A 20,047-nucleotide genomic window follows, 5' to 3' on the forward strand; every position below is an offset into this window, starting at 1 on the left:
TGTTGTGTATGAGGAATTAGAGTAAACAATTATTAGGACTCTTTGGATACATAGTTGACTTCAAATGCAGGAAAATGGACTTGATGGGCCAAGCTACCTCTTAGGCCTTTGTTCCTACGTACTTGGTATCCATGGAGAGATATGGGGTATAAAAGCATGCAAATGAAAAGAGGTTTGTACGTTATGGTTTTTTACTGGTTTTATGGGCAAATGGAATTAGATGAGGTTTAACAGGGAGAAGTGTAGGGTTCTTCACCTGGGTAGGAAGAACCTTCACCATAACTACATGATGGGTAGTGGTCCACTGGCTGGCACAGCACCTGAATGGGACCTGGGGGTCACAATCAACCAGAAGATGAACATGAGCAGCAACAGTGTGATGAGGTCACCAGCAGGGCAAGTAGAACCCTGGCGTGCATCAGTCGATGTGTTGCCAGTAGATCCAGAGAGGTGCTTCTCCCTCTCTGTTCAGTGTTGGTGAGGTTGCAGCTGGAGTACTGTGTTCAGTTCTGGGCACCACACTTCAGGAAGGATGTGGATAAGCTTGAGAGGGTACAAAGAAGGGCCACCCACGTGATTAGGGGCCTGGAGAATAAGCCCTATGAGGACAGACTCTGGGAACTGGGCCTGTTCAGTCTGAATAAGAGAAGACTTTGAGGTTACTTGATAGCTGCCTACAAGTATGTTAGAGGTAAGCATCAAGATCTAGGGGAGCAACTCTTCAGAAAGGCACCTTGAGGGAGGATGAGGGCCAATGGGCACAAGCTAACAGAGGGAAAATTTAGGCTGGACATAAGAAAAAACTTTTTCTCTGTAAGGGTTACCAGAATCTGGAACACACTCCCAGCAGAGGTGGTGCAATCACCATCCTTGGACGTGTTAAAGATGAGGCCGGATAAGCACCTTGTTGAGCTCGTTTGAGCCCAATAACTTCCCGCCCATGGCAGGGGACTGGAATTGATGATCTTACAGGTCCCTTCCAGTCCTTCATTTCTATGATTATTCACAAGGAAATTAGAAATTATCATAATTTATGACAGGTCAGTGGGACTCTGCTTATAAATGAAGTTACTTCTTTGAGCATTAAAAGACTCAGAAATAGTTTGCACTAATTAACTTGGTTCTATATTTTGGAGCCTAAATAATTTTTTGAACTATATGTGCTTAAAAGAAAAAAAAAGCCTTCTTTTCAGTTTGTCTTCATGATCTTACCATACTGAAAGGGGAATGAGATGAATTTGTAATGCCTAATGAGGGATGATAAATTGTGACAAAGCATATGGTAAAGCACGATGATGTTAAAGACTCTGTCGGTTTAATACCCAGTTATATAGCACCGTCTAATTTAATCAGTTAAAAAAATACAAATAGCATCTGTCATTGCTGTCAAAAGGTGTGTCTACTTCTGTGGAATCTTGCTACATAAGAACCATCAAAAACTGAATCAAACACATGCTGTAGTATCAAGCACATATAACAGAAACTAAGTGGTCAATGGGCATATACTGGTTGCAAGTCAGGTACCTAATACTGTATGTTATCTTTTGTATATGTTATATTATTGTATGGATATTGGTAAGTTGCCTTAGACAGATTTGTAGCACACTCATGTTACAAAATTTAACATTTTTTAAAGTATTGCATTTTTATTGCATACATATAGAACTTAGATCTGCTTAAAGATTATTCATAAATACTTGTTGTGTTGGAATGGATTTAGCTTCAGTAGTTGTTTATAAATCCTGTTTTCAAGTGCCACAGGGAAGGGTGACTTAAAGTTAGAAAATTATTAAAAATCAATCTTATAATGGAACACTATAAAGAGGGTACAGGCCTCCATAAAATAGGTTAATTTCTGTGTAATGGTTTTTCTTTTATTATTAGCTCTGGTACCTTTTTCTGCCCTTTTTTTTTCTACCCTTATTTTTTGTGTCTATTGATAATGTTCCCAGTTTTTGTACTGTACATATTTTAAAAGTAACAGTTTTTACATTAAAGTATTATTTCCTTCGATATACTATTGTGCTGGTTCTTGTATATGTAAACTTTCACATTTTCAAAAATGAGGCTTCTTTTCTGCAATATTTTAAATAGTACAATATATTAATCTCCCTGGGACTTTAATCACAATTCAGTAAGATGATACTTCAGGGGAGACAATATCTTCTGAAGATACTTCGGAAGTATCATCTCCTGATGATACTACAGGAGACACAACTTCTCACCCTCAACATCTTGAGCATGCAACACATGTTTTTTAAGTTTATAGAGAAATAGTTCCATTGGTGCTCGTCTTTCCCTTGTCATGAATTAACACATGCACCTCTACTTTTGTTTAGGTTGAGAGCATTATTTGTAGCTGGTGAGCACTGTGATGTGGAGACTTTAGAATGGTCAAAAAAAGTCTTCAAGGTTCCAGTCCTGGATCACTGGTGGCAAACTGGTGAGTATTTTGTATCACTGCTTAAACAAGTCTTTTTTCCAGTGAGCTTTGTGGAGGTGAAGCCTGAATCTGAAAAGCAGTTATTACTAATGGATCAGGTTACTATTACTAATCACTTGCTTCTTGGTTCAGTCTACACAGCTTAGACTAACCTGTAAAGGTTGACTCGAGTTAACCTCTGACTTTTTGACTGTCTGTACGTAGCCATATTGAATGGGACTGAAGCAGTGACTTATCTACATATAGATGATGATTTCCACATATTTTCACACAAATGCCAAAAATTCAGCTTCTTTTCTGACACCCATATTTAAAAAGTTTAACATCATTATCATCATGTTACATTTTCTATGTGTAATTATTTTTGGTACGTTTGAACATATTTTCTCACACAAAATTTGATATTTTAGAATTTTTTTAAGATTTGCATTACATGCTCTGCAGTCTTTTAAAAAAACTGTAAGATATAGTGCATAGTATACTCCTCAGTCTGTTCTTACTCTACATGGACCCAACCAAATTCTCATTTAAAACCATTCCCATAGAATGACTGTCATTTATTTCAGAAGAACTAGATTAGACCATAAGATCACAATGGAAAAGAATCAAAGCACCAAAGCGTGTGCAACATTGTTTCACAAATTTTACTTGTCTCTGCCTCTAGGCTTTGCTGAACAGTTTGTTTTCCTTACTGTGAATAGCATCTTCTTCTTATAATATCACCATTGTCAAGACTTCATCCGTTTTGTATATTAAAAAGATTGAAGAGATGAATAAGCACATTAGAAAAGCCTTATACTTGCTTTGTTCTAATATTGTACCTTGTCTGTCTGTCACTGTTGGATTAGAGAGAGCTTCACAGGTGTCAGTGGGAGAAAGCCTTTTGCCATTTTCAAAATGGGGATTGGATTGGGCGTGAGACAAAAAGCATACTTTAAAAACAACAGTTTCATAGCATAGGTAGTCTTCCTTAGTCCTGATTTAACATATATATAATAAAATAAGTCTTAATGGACTTGAAGCTTATTTATATGAAGAGTTCAGTACTGGTGTGAAATTGGCATTAGAATGACAGCAGTTACCCGTAAGATGATAAAAATCAGTGTTATAATATTCATATTGCCCCTCCCCCCCACTCTTTGCAACCTTGATAATACTGGGGGAGAAATTTATAAAATAAAATTAAGACTAATTGTCACTTTTGATGGGTATCGGTGTAACTGGTACAGTTGTATGCAACTAGTATATCAGGCTTAAGGACAAAGCTCACTAAGATCTGAGGACAAACCTGTGAGGTCCCTTGTAGGAGACTGAGCTTCATGAGAATGTGTTCTGTTGTGATTTTCTAAAGTTTAGAGAAATTTGATTACAATCCTGTGCTTCTCTGTCACTTCGAAGAACATTTTAATAAGTGGATTGGCATAGTTGTGAAACCCTACTGATTCCTATAGTAATAAGACTTAATTACATTACATTTGTTATTATTTTATCTCCTCCAGAGATCCCTTCAAGTATGTTAGACAGTCTGAGATTTGGAGCAGGACAGCATATCTTAGGAAATGCTGTTTCACTGCTGTAAATAAACAGGTACTAGAAAGGTCTTATACCCCTGTGTTTCAAAATACATGTGTAAGAGTAGCAAAGAGGTATACAGTTTCATAGTAATGATGAACTACTGACAGTCTAGCCTTTTGGGAACCGTTCAGTTTTTTGGGTCTGCATCTTGTAAGTTGCTGTTAGTTAGAATTCTGAGTCTTTTGTGTTCATAGGGGGTTGTGGATACTCAGCATGCCACAGTATCTGGACTTAAAAAAGCTGTTTCAGTTCATTACTAATGACAAAGCAATATAAAAGACAGTCTTGTTTTTTTACCAATTTTCATACATATATCTGTAAAGCATGTTACAAATTCAGTAACATTAAAGATTATTTTGTGGTCCTTCTGTCTGAAGGTTGGAAGAAAAAATACCTTTTTGGTTAGGTTTAAAAATAGACAAAGAATTGACTAGGCAGAGAGACCAGGACAACTAGTCCCAATGGTAGGAGCTGCAGAAGAAAATGCTCACAGACCAGTAATGATGCAATATGTGGAAGGACTTAAGTTACAAGAAGAAACTCTTATTCTGTTGAAAGCCAGGCTTCCTTCTGTGTGTTCATATGGTGGTCTTTAATCTAGTTCCCTTTGACTTGTCATGTTAAATACAGCCCCCTCCCCCTCCATCATTATACCTTTTTAATCAAATACTTATAGTTTCCACCCTTTGAACCAGTTTTGAGGCTCGGCAGGAGATTTGTCTAAAGCCATCAAGGATACTTTTGGCTCAGTTTTTTCTTTTTAATGAAAGATAACAGCCCATTAATGAAAGATTCTGGTTAGCTGTTGCTTGTTGCTTCCCAGATGGATCCCAGGGGTAAATCAAAGTATCTTAGGGTTGGAAGATATCTAGTAGGGCTGTGCAAAGCTTTGGCTGCTGATTCTATTCAGCTTGATTTGGTGGCCAAATCTCCAAATCTGAATCAAATCATGAGACTCTTTAATAAATCTCCAAATCGAGTCAGAACCCTTTGAATCAATTTGGAGAGATTTGACAATTTGGCCATAGACACAGCTTTATATGTTTTTTCTACATGCTTCAAGGTACCAGAGGGCTCATGAACGCTGAGATGATGGGGCAGATGGAGCGTCGCACAGGAGTGCTGGGGGGTCCCCAGTGTGCTCAGTAGCAGACTCAGAAGTGGATCAGAAGCATTCTTGCCCACTTTTGGGTCCACTGTGGAGCATATAGGGGGCCCTCCCCTTCCCCCACCCCCCAGCTTGGCGACTAGTGCCTCCTGGGTCTGGGGGGTCCCCCCACAGCCAATCACTGAGCCAGGAAGGCACGGGGTGGGGTGTTCCTGGCGTGCTTGGTGGCAGACCTGGCAATAGACCAGTACTTCCGGCCACTTCTGGGTCTGCTGCCAAGCAGTCGGGGGTTGGGGGGGGGGCTGGGATACTCCATCTGCCCCACCATTTCATCATTCATGAGCCACGCCTGGTACCTCGATGTATGTAGAAAAAACATTTAAAGCTCTGTCTATAGCTGAATCACTGATTCTCCGAATCAGCATCGAATCTTGAGATTCGGTTTCAGCCTAATCAAATCAGGACAGTAATCCGAATCAACAAATCGAATCACTGTCCCCAAAATCATGCTGAATCCAAACAGTATACAGCTCACTTTGCATACCCCTAGTATCTAGAAAGTCATTTAGCTCAGAGTCCTGAATATATCACATTGTTTTCTGTCTCTGAACTATCCCTATCTATCCAGCTTTTTCTTGAAAACGTCCAGTGAAGGAGATCTAGCAATTTCTGTATGCAGCTTATTCAATGAATTATCTTACTGTTCTTTTGGTTAGAAAGTTTCTCAGAGATTTCGTCTATAACTGCCCTGCTGCAGTTTAAACCCATTGTTTTTGTCCTATCTTTGACATGGGAGAACAGTTTTTCTTCTTTTTTAGGATGAAAACTTATCACATCCCTACTTAGTCACCTTCTCTCCAAACTAGAGAAGGTGACTAAGTGTTTGCAACCTCCAAAGTGTTTGCAACGTCTTTCACTTCTGTACCTAGTTACTTCAGCCTTTCCTCATACAGCATTCATTCCAGCTACATTCCAGTTGCCTATATTCTCCTTAAAATATGGTTCCTAAAATGGGCATGTTGCTCCAGCTTGCATCTAACCAGTGTTGAGCATATTGGTACTTTTATTTCCTGTCTTTCATGCAATGCTTTGGTAAAGCAATTCAAAATTTAATTTGCTTTTTTTTGCAACAGTATCACATTGAACTTGTAATATTCAGTTGGCTACATTACTGTCAAGCCATTTATCCTCAATTCTGTAATGATGAGTTTAGTTTTTGTTCCCAATGCGTAGCACATTATACTTGTCTGTCTTGAATTTCACTTTGATGTCTGTAGCTCAGCTCTTCAATTTATTAATATCCTTTTGAGTTGTAATTCAATCCTCCAAAGTGTTTGCAACCTCTTTCACTTCTGTGTTGTTTTCAGAATAGATTAATATACTTTCTATCCTTGCATTCAAGTAATTAATAATAATGCTAACAGCACTGGATCCAGAATAGATCCCTGCAGCATGCTGGTTGAGACTTTCTGCATGTTTCACATCAATCTATTTATAGTTTTTCTCTTCTTGCATTCATTTAACCAATCATGGATCAACCTATTGCTGGTAATTCTATCTAGTCCACATTTTTCTAGCTTACATATGAGAGTAGAATATGGGACTGTTTAAAAAGTATTAGTTTAGGTATTGTATGTTTACTGCATTCTCCTTATCTATCAAATTAGTTAGCCTGTTAGAGAAGGCAATCAAGTTTGGCACGACTTGCTCTAAACCAATCCATTCTAGCTGCTATTGATCACCCCTTCATCCTCCAGATATTTATGAATTGATTGCTATATAATTTAATTCCGGTAACTTCCCAGGTGGATGATAATCTGAGATTTCTTAAACCACTTTTTTAGCACCCCCAGGGAATTTGGTCAGATTCTGTTGATTTAAATCAGTTCTCCAATATGTGTTTAACCTATAATCTGCATCATTTCCTCCTCTTTGTTTATATTTCTCTTTTTTTCTTGGTGTCAGATTGCATTTGTCAGCCTTCCTGGACTCCCCTCTCACCCTTTTCTCACCCTTTAAGATGCCTTTTATGGGACTGTTTCTCTAAGTAAGTTGAAATCTTCTTTATTTTTCTGTTGTCATGCCTCTTTGTTAGAATCATGAATTCTATTAGATCATTATTGTTTTCTCCCAAATTTTCTAATATCTTCATGTTTGCAAACAATTCTTCCTTTTTAGCCAGAACAGTGTCCAAAATAAATGACCTCCCTAGCTATCTCCTAAACTTTCTGAAACAGAAAGTCATTCTTTACATTTAGAACTCGATGGATTTTATATTTTTGCTGTACTTTTCTTCCAACAGAGACTGAGGAAATAAAAATTCCCATTTACTAGCATATATATTTTAGATATATTTGTTTCTAACTTGAAGTATGCCTCATCCTACTGCTTTTGAATCCTGTAGTCTTTATAGCAGAAGTGGATTCTTCACGCAGTTAGGTTCCTTATGCCATTGCAAAGATAAGGGTTTCTGAACTATCTGGGATGTAGACCGTCATAGGCTGTGTGGGACCACTGAGATGCTCCAGCTGTTTGCTGCAACATTTTTTTAATGGGTATCACTTTTCCATTCAGCTGTGGAGGACTGTTCCAGCCGAGTGGAGAAGCAGTGCCCTGTGAAGTAAAAGCTGCAGCAATCATGTGCAGTTTTTACTTTGTTCTTAATTTGGCAACCCATTGCAAATTTAAACAGGTTGCAAACCATCCCTATATGAAAAATCCAGGTTCCGCCATCCTCAGTAAGGCTCCCTTACACCCCCTTTATCAAATATGCCACAGATCTGCCACTCGTTCCCCCCACTTGGCTCTTCAAGCAAATATATATGTTCTTGATAAACAGGGCAATGTTTCCTCCCTTTTCCCCATACCTGTCCTTCCAGAACAATGTGTAATCCTCAGTGCTGGTAATCCAACTAGGCAATTTTTCCCTTTGACCCCTAGTCCCTGTGGCTAGATCCAGACGTGCAGGCATGTGTGGTTTGTGGTGCTGCAAACCTCTTTGTGGTACCACAAACCACACGTGTTGCAGGTTAAACTGTGTGTGGCAAATTTCCTGGTAGCAAAAAAAAAAAATCCTGAAAAAAGAGTCGTGCAAAGCATGTCAAAGTGGCATGCACTGGGTCAAACACAGCCCAGGGCTGTCTACTCTGCCATCTCTTGCTTTTAGATGCATGAGGGTCCTAATTTGAGCTGTTTTGGCATCTTTTGCCCATTTACCAGCTGATTTCAGGATCTAATGTTTTTTTAAGTACTGTTCCCAGGCACACCTGTGCCAGAGGAAACTTCTTGTGAGAGACACTGTGGGAGGAAGTGGCATTGTGATTCCAGACCAAATAGTGTCAGGCTTACCTGTGCAACTGTAGCTTAATCATTTTTCCCCTTGCTTTCTCTTATCTGAGATTAAAATTGTGAGGGGGGAGGCAGGAAGTGGCAATAATGAGACTAGCAATTTTTGGAGGGCGTGGGGAGACTTTCTATCCTCCTGGCTTGAATTGTGAATATGGAAGGGAAAGATGAGGCAAGAAATTAGGTACACTGAGTTGAGAAGCATTTGAACTGTTATGAGGGATAGGAAATGAATCTAAGGGAAGTCTAACCCTGAGAGGCAGAAGAAAAATAGAAATAGGAAAGTATGAAAGGAGAGAGAGAAAAAGTAAAAACAAAATAGATACTTCAGTTTGTATACTTACTTAAAACATTAAAATACGTAGAAAGTGTCTAGGCTTTGCCATATGTTGACAATGAATGAATGAATGAATGAAAATAGATAAACGCAGTAGCCTCTCCAAAGTCAAAATGGGATTATTAAACAAAGAAACAGACAGCTAAAAAAAAATCTCTGCAGCCACATTTTTCAAGCTCTATTGTACACATCGCAGCCCTCAGTGTACTGTAAATGTCTGGGAAAAGACTCTGGTTTGCCAAGTGTTCACATGGCTAACAGATTGGCTTTGTTTTAGAGTCTTGTGGGAAGTGAATTTCCCGAGGGAAATCAAAGAAAGACTCTTGTGGAAAGCCCCTGTCATTGTTTAGTCTGGAGAAGACTGCAGGAGAATTTGATAGGTTTTAAAATACCGGAAGGGTGATGTATAGAGAGGACAGAGATGGGTTTGCCTCTATGGCCATAGGGGACAGAACTAGAAGCAATGGCCTCATGCTGCAGAATGGAAATTTTGGTTTTAGATTAAGGGGAGTTTTTTTACTATGAGGGTAATGAAGCACTGGAACAGGTTACTTTGAGAAGTTGCAAACCTCCATCCCTCGAATTGTCAAGAGCAGGTTGGACAAACACTTGCCTGAGATTGTTTAGTCAGGGATGATCTTGTCTTGAGCAGGACTGAACTAGATGATCTTGTGGAGTCCCTTCCAGCCCCTTCCTATGACCAGCTCCTACTCTTCAAAACCAGTACAGAGTGAAGCCTTGTACCTGCTGGTAGCAAGTATAGTAATGTTATATGGAGAAAAATGGCTGGAATCTTGCCTAAGACATTATAGGTCAATATTGGTACTATACTCTCCAAGCTCAGCAACTGCAGGTTGAATATTGGGTGTCACACACTTACAGCTGCCATATCTTTCAGTTTCCAACATTATGTAAAGCATAGTCAGAGAGAGAGCATCTTGTAGTAATGTAATATCAGAGTTCAAACCATTACAGTAAGGTCTGCATTCAAAAGAAATAGAAGCTAGGATATTCACCAGCATCCATCAGTGGATTATAGTATCAAGTGTCAGTAAACTGCAAATTTGAGTAATAGATGGTAGACTTTAGACTGAGTTACACGGGCACATATACTGGTAATCTTTGTCTTCTGTTTGTTCCTTGAATCTGCCTGGTTCACTACTGTTATTCTTAGACTGAGTTTCCACCAGTTCATTACTCACAGGCCAGTTTCTACGAAATACAAGGTAAGGCATTTTGTAACCTGGGTATCAGTAACACATTGAACGCTAATGGGACCGTGCAAGCATGGAATGAAATACAGAAAAGATGAATCCTTGAGGGAGTCCTCTTTTACAGGAATGTATTTCTCCATGATTACCCTCTGAAAGTTCTGCTGGAGTGGAACAAATCTGTGAGTCAGAAGTTCCCATAAATCAAGACTAAATTTCCTGTTATGTATACATACTTTTTGCAGTTTTCTTATGTCTAACTGATTTGAAATAGAAAATAACATTTTGAGCCTAGTATACTGATGTTGTAAAAGATAGTATATCACTCCCAGGTAATTCTAGTTCAGTATTCCAAATAAGAATTATTAAGATCCTTTGGGAGAAAAAAACATTAAACAAATTTATTAAAAAAGAAATCAAGAATAGTACCTGAGTTATGAAGTTCTTCAAGGATAGCTCTATTTCTTTGGCATAGTTATGTAAGGAAACTCTCTAAGAATGGTTTACCCCTACCCAGAGCTCAATCTTGAAATTTAGTAGGAAAATACAATTGTTATAGCAGTGAGGGGGCGGTGGGGTAATTGAACCAGTGAAGGTTGTGAAAGCTTGCATTAAGCATCCTCCTCTGCATGGAGATATTAGTTATGCAGTGTGTGTAGCACAAAGAAATAACATGAAATTCCACAGTGTTTCTTCTGTCTGCAAAAGAAAAGGTTTAGCACCTAAGATTTTTTTATGTTAATTATAAGAAATAAAAGGAGGCCTGTTTGTGTCTCAGAGGGACCTCACCAAGTACAAACGCAGTATCAGCACTTTGTCTCTATAGGGACACTTGGGAAAGCTGGGGTGAATCCACCAAAGATGAAAATTCAGCAAGCTTGATCTAAAGAAAATCACATGCTTTTGTTTAAAATTCTATGAATGCTTTCATTCAGTGGTAAAGTTGTTGTCTATTACTGTAACCTAACCTTCCTTCAACTAAAGGGACAGGTCACAAGAACACCTGTATATGGTTTTAATAATCATAAAATTATGCACATTTCTTTAGTCAATTTGCCTTTAATTTTTTCTGAGTGTTTTCATGTAGACAAGCCATCAGTCTGTAGGTCATTAACAGATAGTGTGGAAAAGAATAGTACATATCCTTGACCCGTGCTTTTGTGGAAATGAGCTCTGTCAAATAAAGTACATAAAAGCAGTTTGAGCAGTTGGTATCAAGACAGAAATCTTAATGCTTGTTGCAGTAAGGTCGATCAGAAGGTAGGCACAATATTCATAATGTAACTGGTACCTTAGGTACTCTGAAACGCAATGGGACAGAATTCCCTACTAGAAACACTCAAAATTCTGTGGCAAAACCCTGGTACCATGGCACATTCCTTCCTATTGTCTTTATAAAAACTCATTCTTATTTATATTGCAGTAGCACCTAGGAGCATCAGTCACAGACTGGGAAGTAATTGCACTAGGATTCTATAAACACGGTTTTCCCCAATGTTAATTGTTGAACTATTCATTAATATTATGCCTGTTAATGAATTACTTTTGATTATGATAATTTGTGAGGATGGGGTTTTTATGTTGTTTTCCAGGCTCAGGTTCCCCTTAGGTCTCTGGCACATGCAACCTGTCCCAGAACCTTCTGCTCCCAAGCATACCAGAAAAGATGAAGCATATAGCTGGATTTAGCCATGGGCAGAATTTGGAAAAGAGGGTACAGATGGTAGGGGGGTATCATCAAGACATCAAAACCAGACATATTTTTCTCCAGCTAAAAATAAACTTTATGCTTTAATAATGTGCTAGGGGCAGAGGCAGATTTTTTGGGGGGTCCTGGGAAAGAAGAAGATTCAGGGAGGGGGAGCTGCCCCCCACCTCCTCAGGAGTTGGGCTTCATCAGGGAGAGGGGCTCTTCACTTTCTGGTGCTGCCACTGTGGGTATGTGTGACCCAGTCCTCACTCATTCACTGCTGAGTAACGGTAGTGAGCAATATAAAATAAATAAGAAGATGATTTTATTTGCATGCATATTTCCCTGAGTATGATATGCAAATAAATCTTATTATTATTTGTTTTATATTGCTCATTGTAACTCGCCAGTGAGGGATTGAGAACTGGGTCAGAATTGAAGAGTAATAATCATATACCTGGCTACACTGAACCCAGGTATCAGGGGGTCCCCAGTCATCCAGGGGGAAACCTAGGCATCCAGAGGCCACTGTTTGGCAGGAGTCCCTGGGCCCTGCTGGCCCATGCATTAATTTGCCTATGCATCCAGCTGGTAAGGTTGGTCTGGTGGGAGGGGAGGGGGAAGGTAAGAGGTGGTGGGGGGCAGATTAAGGACCCCCCTCACAGTGAGCGAGAGGCTGGGGCTGCTTGTCCTGAAGGGCATGGGGTGGGGGGGTGCCCCTGAATCTGCACAGGGTCTATGCTGGGAGTGAGGGCTATGACCTCCTACTGCTTGTCCAGCTGGGGCCGCCCCCACTCTTGGATGAGCTGTGGCTCCATCCCATGCCTGCCTTGCCCCAACTGGGTGAGCGGCAGCAGGGCATAGGGGAGGCATGTTCTCCTGGATCAAGGCGGGGCTGGGGCTGTGCTCTGGCCAGGCAGCGGAGCCTATGGGGGATTACGGCAAATTTTTGGGTGGCTGCAGCCCCCCATAGCCTCCACTCCACTGCCCACCCCGGCCCGCCCTGAGTCGGAGGCACACAGCCCACCCCCGTGCCCTGCTGGGGCAGGGTGGGCATGGGATGGAGATGCGCCTGATCCAGGAGTGGGGACCCAGCATCCACAGCTGTGTGCTGCTCATCCGGGGGCAGCATGATGGCTCTGTGCAGCACCTGTCCTGTCTTGGCTGGGCGAGCGGTGGGAGGGCATAGCCCCTGCTCCCGGTGCAGCCCTGACCATCCTGCCCCATGCCGAATTGGGAGCACACACCCTCCCCCATCACCTCCTGGATGAGCGGCCCCAGCCCCTCCCTCACCATGGGGGCCCCAGCCCCAGCCCCTCCCTCACTGTGGGGAGCCTTGATCTGCCTCCCTCCGCACCCCTTCCCTCCCCTCCCCCTTCCCCTTCCCCTTCCACCACATAAGAGTTTTCAGCCGGACGCAGCTGTTTCCAGCATGGTAAAGTTGAAACCCACATTGGAAGGTTGAAACAGGGTGTCAATTTATAAACGTCTTAAGTGCCATTTGTCATAAATTGAAAAGTCGTAAGTCGAGGACTGCCTGTATTCAGTTTAAGTTTGAAGCAAAAACAAATATAACTTCATTGAAATGAGTTAAAAACACCAAGACCATTAAAAAGGAGAGAGAATTGTTAAACACCTTTGGAATCAAGACTTTAGAAGGGAAGGTTAGGGTAGATTATAATGAGCCATGAAGTCAGTTGACTCCCTCAGTACAGGTAAATTATATAGTTGTGGAATTATTAAAGCCTTTCAGGCCCAAACTGGGATGAACGAGAGAACATATACCTTCAACTGGCTATTTTCGGTTAAACCTAGGTATCACTCAGTTGACCTTTTCAAGGTTTTCTTTTTAACCATGAAGTTTGGAGTCATGTAAGATTAAAGCCGAGACACTGGAGCACAACTTTTGGTAGAATTCACAACTGGAATAATGGAATACATGGGGCACCGAACAGAATGAGTTGCAAAGCTGAACTTTTCTGAGACATTCTTTCAGGGATAGAAGAGGTAAATTGTCATCTTCATCTAAAAAATAAACCCTTAAATCCTGTTGAAAGAGCAAGTAGACCCACACAGCATGGTCACAGGCATAGCTAGGACAAGTATGGAACTTTACACAAAAAGATGCTTCTGAGAAGCTTGTTTCAGAGAAAAAAAGAACAAAACCAAAATTTTGTAGTGCATCTGTCTGTGCAGTTGTCTTGAATGTGGAGCTCTTTTCAAAATCCTGGTGTTCAGTTTATTCCTTGAGCTCTGGGATTGGTAGCTCTGGTAACTTTTATGTTACAGCAAGTGAGATAACTATAGGGGTAACATACCATTGCATTTTAATAGAGCTGGAACATTCTTTTTTGTGTTTTTTCTGTCCCGTATCTCTGTCCCAGGAGAGAGATCTTTCTATCAGGTTATACAGTGCTTTGATGTTACTCTGTCTATTTCCTACTGATGCTGTTTTCCTTTTTTTAATAAAATACTTAAATATATATTGGATCAGATAAAGAGAATGAAAAATCATGTTTTTGGTAGGTAGGTAGGTCACTCATACAGAACACCCTGCTAGACCCTGCGTGAATCATTTTGTTTATATACAGAATCAAATAACTTCATCTTGACTTGGAATTTTCTGTTGGATTTTGGTTGTGTTTCAGGTAGGCTGTGTTCTTGGCTTCAACAAGTAGTAGCATCTCTTCCAAGTGTGCCTCAAACCAAAAAGAATTTACATTTTTTTTCCCCAAATACTTCCGTAGCTGTTTCTTGGATGACTGCCTTTAGTCCACTCCAGGGCAGTAGTACAGAAGAAAGCGAGATCCTGCACAAACCAGTACTGGACTGAACTATGGCAAGGGATACAGTTTGCCTCAGACACAGGACAGTTGTGAGTTATGTATGGCAGCCTGAAGAAAGCTCTTGGCCCAGCTGTCACTGGAGTCCACCCCCTTGAAGTCTTGAGATGGCAAAGTAAAAATCACTAACAAGAATAAGCAGATGTCATGCTGGGTCAAACAGTATTTAGAGCTTTACTGCCATGAAATAGACATTTCAGAAGAGGCACTGGATCAACTTCCAAGTCTTAAGTGTACTGGCACAGTTAGACAAAGAACCGCGAAGAACTTAGCGAGGCCATAGACTGTCTAGCAAGCGGAAAAGCACCAGGGGAGGATGGCATCCCAGCTGAGATTCTCAAGTGCAGGAAGGCTAGCCTGCTACCACATCTTCATCATCTCCTAGTGTGCTGCTGGAAGGAAGGCCAAGTACCCCAAGGCATGTGTGACGCAAACATCATCACCTTCTATGAGAACAAGGGAGACAAGGGTGACTGCAACAAGTATAGGGACATCTTTCTCTTCAGCGTCACAGGCATAGCTTTTGCCAAAGTCATCTTGAAATGCTTGCAACAACTTGCTGACTGTGTCTACTCAGAATCACAGTGTAGATTCAGAGCAGGGAGATGAACAGTGGACATGATATTTTCCTTACACCAACTGCAAGAAAGCTGCAGAGAACAAAATAAGCCACTGTACCTAACATTTGTTGACCCAACGAAAGCCTCTGACACTGTTAGCAGAGCAGGTTTGATCAAAGTCCTGGTAAAGACTGGATGCCCCCAAGATTACTAGCATGATGCACTCCTTCCATGAAAACAGTCATGGCAAAGCTTCTTTTTTGCTGATGATGCTGCACTCACTGCCCATGAAGAAGGCCAACTATAAATACTCATCTTTGATGGATCAACCTCTAACAGGTCTGAGATGAAGAGTGGAGTGAAGTAGGGTTGGGATCTGGCACCCACTCTCTTTGGGATCTTCTTTTCTATGCTGCTGTACTATGCTTTTGATGGTGTGGAGGAAGGTATATACCTTCACACAAGATCAGACTCTACAATCTATCATGTCTAGAGGCCAAGACAAAAGTGAGATACTTATTAGGGAGCTCCTTTTTTGCTGATGGTGTTGCACTCACTGCTTACGAAGAAGGCCAACTACAAATACTCATGAATTGCCTCTCCTATGCTTGCCCTGAGAATCAGCACCAGGAAAATTGTGGTTCTAGTACAGGGTGTTTGCCAGCCTTGACAACACACCTCTGAGCAACAGCCTATCACTGGATGAAGAGCTAAATGTGTACATTGGAAAGGCAGCTACCACTTTCAGTAAGTGAGTCAGGAACGATACAAAACTCACAATCAAAACGAAGCTGCTTGTGTACAAACCCTGCATTCTCAGTGTCCTTATGTATAGCAGTGAGACATGGTCAACATATGCATATCATGAAAAGAAGCCACACAGCTTCCATCTATGCTGTCTATGGCATACCCTTGACATCAAGTGGCAAGACAGAATCACCAACAGAGAGGTCATCGCCAAAGCCAAGCTACCAACCATCACTGCACTACTCAAACAGTGGCGTTTACGATAGCTTGGCTATCTTCGCAGAATGGAAGATGGACGCATCCTGAAGGGCATTGTGTATGGGCAAATTGCAGATGGGGAGAGAAGAGTGTAGGGCACCCAAAACTGTGCTTCAAAAGCATCTACAAGTAAGATATGAAGGCTTTTGGAATTGACCCAAACCTTTGAGAGACCTGAGCAGGAGGCAGGACAAAGTGGTGTTCCCTTCTCAGTCAGGGACTCCAACATCATGACAAGAAATAGTCACTCAAATTACAATAGAAAAGTGACCAAAGGAAACAGTCTCTCAGTACAGTAGCTCCTAATGCCACATACACCTGTGTCAAATGTGGCAGAACTTGCAAGTCTAACGTTGGTCTTTACAGCTACAAGAGAAAATGCACCACCAGTCAGTAGAATAGCTGCAATATCCACAATTACTTGCTGATAAATGGATGCCATGTAGAATAACTTCAGTAAGAGATTGAGAACACTAACTATAATCTGATGGCCAGAGTACTCTCCCGAGAGGTGGGAGACCTTGGTTCAAATCCTTACTCCGAATTGGGCACTAAATCGAGAAGTCAATTATTTGCATAGCCTTCATTTAAAAATGTGGCAATGTTTTATCTGTGTCCTTGTTAATAAAGCATAACATCTCCTTCGTGTATTTTGGCTGGTAGCATGCCTTAGTTAAATTGCTTGGGTACAAACATTACACTTTTACCAGTATAAATGATCAGAAACCAGTCTATACCCATAACAGAACAGAAGTTTGTCACACAAAACTTGTCTATACCTGTAACGGAGCAGAAGTTTGGCACGCACAGACTGGCTTAAAAATTGTAGAACCAGGTCTAAGATTTGCGTCCCCTCTCCCTCCACCCACCAAAGGGTGTTCTGTTCACTACTGATCTAAACTGTGTTGCTTACAGAAAACCACATAATTTAAATAGATTCTGCCTTGGACTTCTTGAATTTCTGTACCTAGCCAATGGCTACTATGACTCCCTGTTCTTTCTGACACCTGTACTTGTTCAGGATCATCTTTATCTACCTTTCTCTTCTAATCTTTCTTCCTCATTGGATTTCTTAGGCTTTTTCTCTGATGCAGAGGATTTTAGTCCATTATTTAAGCTGCATCTGGTCCATTTAATTTAACTAGAATAGGAATTTTTTTCCTGCATAAATGTCTTTTTTTCTTTTACCTTTTTTCAGAATTCTCTACTGGGCATTGAAGAATATTGTATTGATTATATTTGTTCTGTAAGATGCCCTTCTCAGCTGGAATTAATTGTTACAGCTACACAGTTTTGTCATACTAGTTGTTCCATGGCAGTCACTTTCTGGTCCTTCACATCATCTTGCTGGATATGAGGCTTGTCTATTCTCCAAAGATGTTTCATCCCCGGAGTATTTCAGCTATTTACTGGTATGCTATCAGTTCTCTTCTGCATTCTGGGAAGTGCTCCAGGTGGCAAAGATGGCACAGGTTCACTGACTTGAGAGAAAATAGGCGGTGGCTGGAAAAAGCCTCTTATCCCTTTTGCTTTTCTATTTAGAAATGATAAACATTTGTTCATGGTTGCTGGGCATGAATACTTGGAGTTTGTTCCAGTAAAACGTATATTGCCTCTATTCTCTAAATTGTACCAGTTTACTGATTTTCTGTTCTCATAGTGGCTGCGTCATTTTCCCTGCAGTGGTCACCACTTCTGTATAATTCAGTATTCTAATATATTTTATCCATTCTGTCTCACTTACACTGACATTTTATATCAGCTTTGCATATATTAAGCTTTTCTGTTTCCATCTGACTTCAGTTTCTCTATTGTTTTTAATCTAAATCACTTCCAGTTTTCATTTCACATACAGCCAAGGGACTGCAGTAATGTGAATAAACATTATAAATGTTTCTCCCTTTTTAATTTTGCTTATGCAGTTTTGATGACTGGAAACAAAGGAATTGTAAAAATCATTTTCAGTCATGGAGTTCATCTCTGAGCTATTTTTAGGATGCACTAGATAGAAGAATTGAGGGGGGGTTATGAAACATTGAGTTAAATATAATGCTGTGTGAGCGAGAGATGTGACAGCACCCCCAGTTTATATATTTGTGTGAAAATGTTACCCATTGCTGATGTCATTCTTGTTGCTTGGCAACTGTCTTTTTTTTCCTAGTTCAAAGAAGAGAGTCCTCATTAGTGTAAAGTAGATGATTTTACTGATGATTTGAGAACAGGAAGCTTTGAGTTAAGCTTCATGAATCTAGTTTATGGAAAGAATAATCCTTTGCAAGATTTGAGGCAGACCTGATGAAGGGGAGGGAAAGAGAGAGAGTTTATAAAATGTTAATCCCTGCTGCAGATACATTAACCTAAAATGCAGTGTAATAATCTTATCATTCTTTTCCATCTTTATAGTATTACTATACATACAATATATAAATGATTCTTAAAATGACTTAACAGTAAATGGTTAGCACTGAGATATGTAATTACTTTTTATAACACCATTTGTGTTCATTAAGTATTTCATCATGTATCAGTTGTAGTGTTACAACAGGAAGAGAATAAAATGGGGATTCAATTAAAGCACAAAAATATATTTTATAATCCCACACACACTGTTATTTCCTGCATCTTTAAACCTAGTATCTGATATCCTCAAATAAGACAGAAAACATTTCCCACTCTTTCTGTCTAAATATCTTGCATTGACTCTGAAGTAGGCTGTTTATCAAATATACTGTATAAATTAACACTCAGTGGCAGAGAAAGCAAGGCACTTGCAAATTCTTTTTGCATACTTCTGCTTTATGAATATGATACTAACTGAACAAATTCTGCTCCTAACCCACCCTTTTGCTCTCAGCCTTTTCCATAGGGTACCAAAACTCTTCCCAAAACACTTTGTTCTTTATTATTTCTTATGTTTATCTTTTTTTGGATGTGCTTTGAAACCTCAGAGCCTGTGCATGTATACATATGCAAAGTGACATTGCATACCATATGAATATGTATCACCCAACAGTGAAGTGTGAGAGAAAAGCCAGAAATCTTGAGAGAATTACACATATTTTTATTTATTAATTGAATATAGCAGTAGAATAATTTTTCAATGCCTTTCATAAATGAAGCACACACTTATAATAATAAGTGTGTTGTGACTGTTGATGCCTTTAGGCAATAGGAAAATAAACTAAAGGAGTTGTTTGTATCTTGTGTTTAAATGTGAAGCAGAGAGTGAGACATGGAATTTGAGTACATTCACAAAATTTGTAACTCTAGAGAAACAAAGTTTTATTTGACAAACACATTTCAGCTTTTAATATATGTTTAACTGGTCTCAGGCTTTCCCATAGCTTCTGTATACTTGCAAGAAATGATGGAAGTAATCATATTATGGTTAGCTGCACCAGGATGGATGTTATAAAGGTGCCAGTAGTGACTTCTTTAAATAACTTGACCAGTCTAAGGCCAAGCTGATTTGTCTTGTGGGTAGTACCTAGAGATTCCACTCAAGATCAAGGCAGCATGCTGCTACATGCTTTACATGCCCATATGTAACAGGCGTGCCTCTTTGGGGTCCGTCTACTGGTAACCCTGCCCACCCGTTATGGGCCAATCCCCGTCTTCTCGCTTGCCATGCCTTGTTGTTAATTGATTAATTGATGTTAATTAGCAGGAGGCTGCCCATTTACTGCCTTGATGCCAGGGGGCGCTATCTGCAGCTCCTGCACTGCAGCCCAAGCCTCGCCGATGGTACTGACATTGTCTGGTCTGGGCCTTGTGATAATTTGGCCCCCTTGTCCTCCCTGAGCTCTCTGCAGCCCTGTCTTGCTCTGCGCCCTCTCTGGGGCTTGGGGTCAGTGCACCCCGCCAATGCTGCGCCCTCTCTGGCACCGGGGTCCCCTATGAGGCCTCCTCCACCCCCTAATAGCCTCACCC

The 20,047-nt window shown here is 40.5% G+C and overlaps 1 protein-coding gene across 3 annotated transcripts in view; it reads left to right on the forward strand.

The window, feature by feature from the left end:
* ACSS3 (acyl-CoA synthetase short-chain family member 3) overlaps window positions 1–20,047 on the forward strand; it is a 237,747-nt gene that overhangs the window by 105,084 nt on the left and 112,616 nt on the right. For all 3 annotated transcript variants that reach the window (XM_019514799.1, XM_019514798.1, XM_019514797.1), the window contains one exon: window positions 2,340–2,443. In XM_019514799.1, coding sequence (XP_019370344.1) covers window positions 2,340–2,443 — 104 coding nt within the window. The remainder of the gene's footprint in view (window positions 1–2,339; window positions 2,444–20,047) is intronic.

This window comes from Gavialis gangeticus, unplaced genomic scaffold (assembly GCF_001723915.1).
Source record: "Gavialis gangeticus isolate Ggan-Ray unplaced genomic scaffold, GavGan_comp1, whole genome shotgun sequence".
NCBI classification, from domain to species: Eukaryota; Metazoa; Chordata; order Crocodylia; family Gavialidae; genus Gavialis; species Gavialis gangeticus.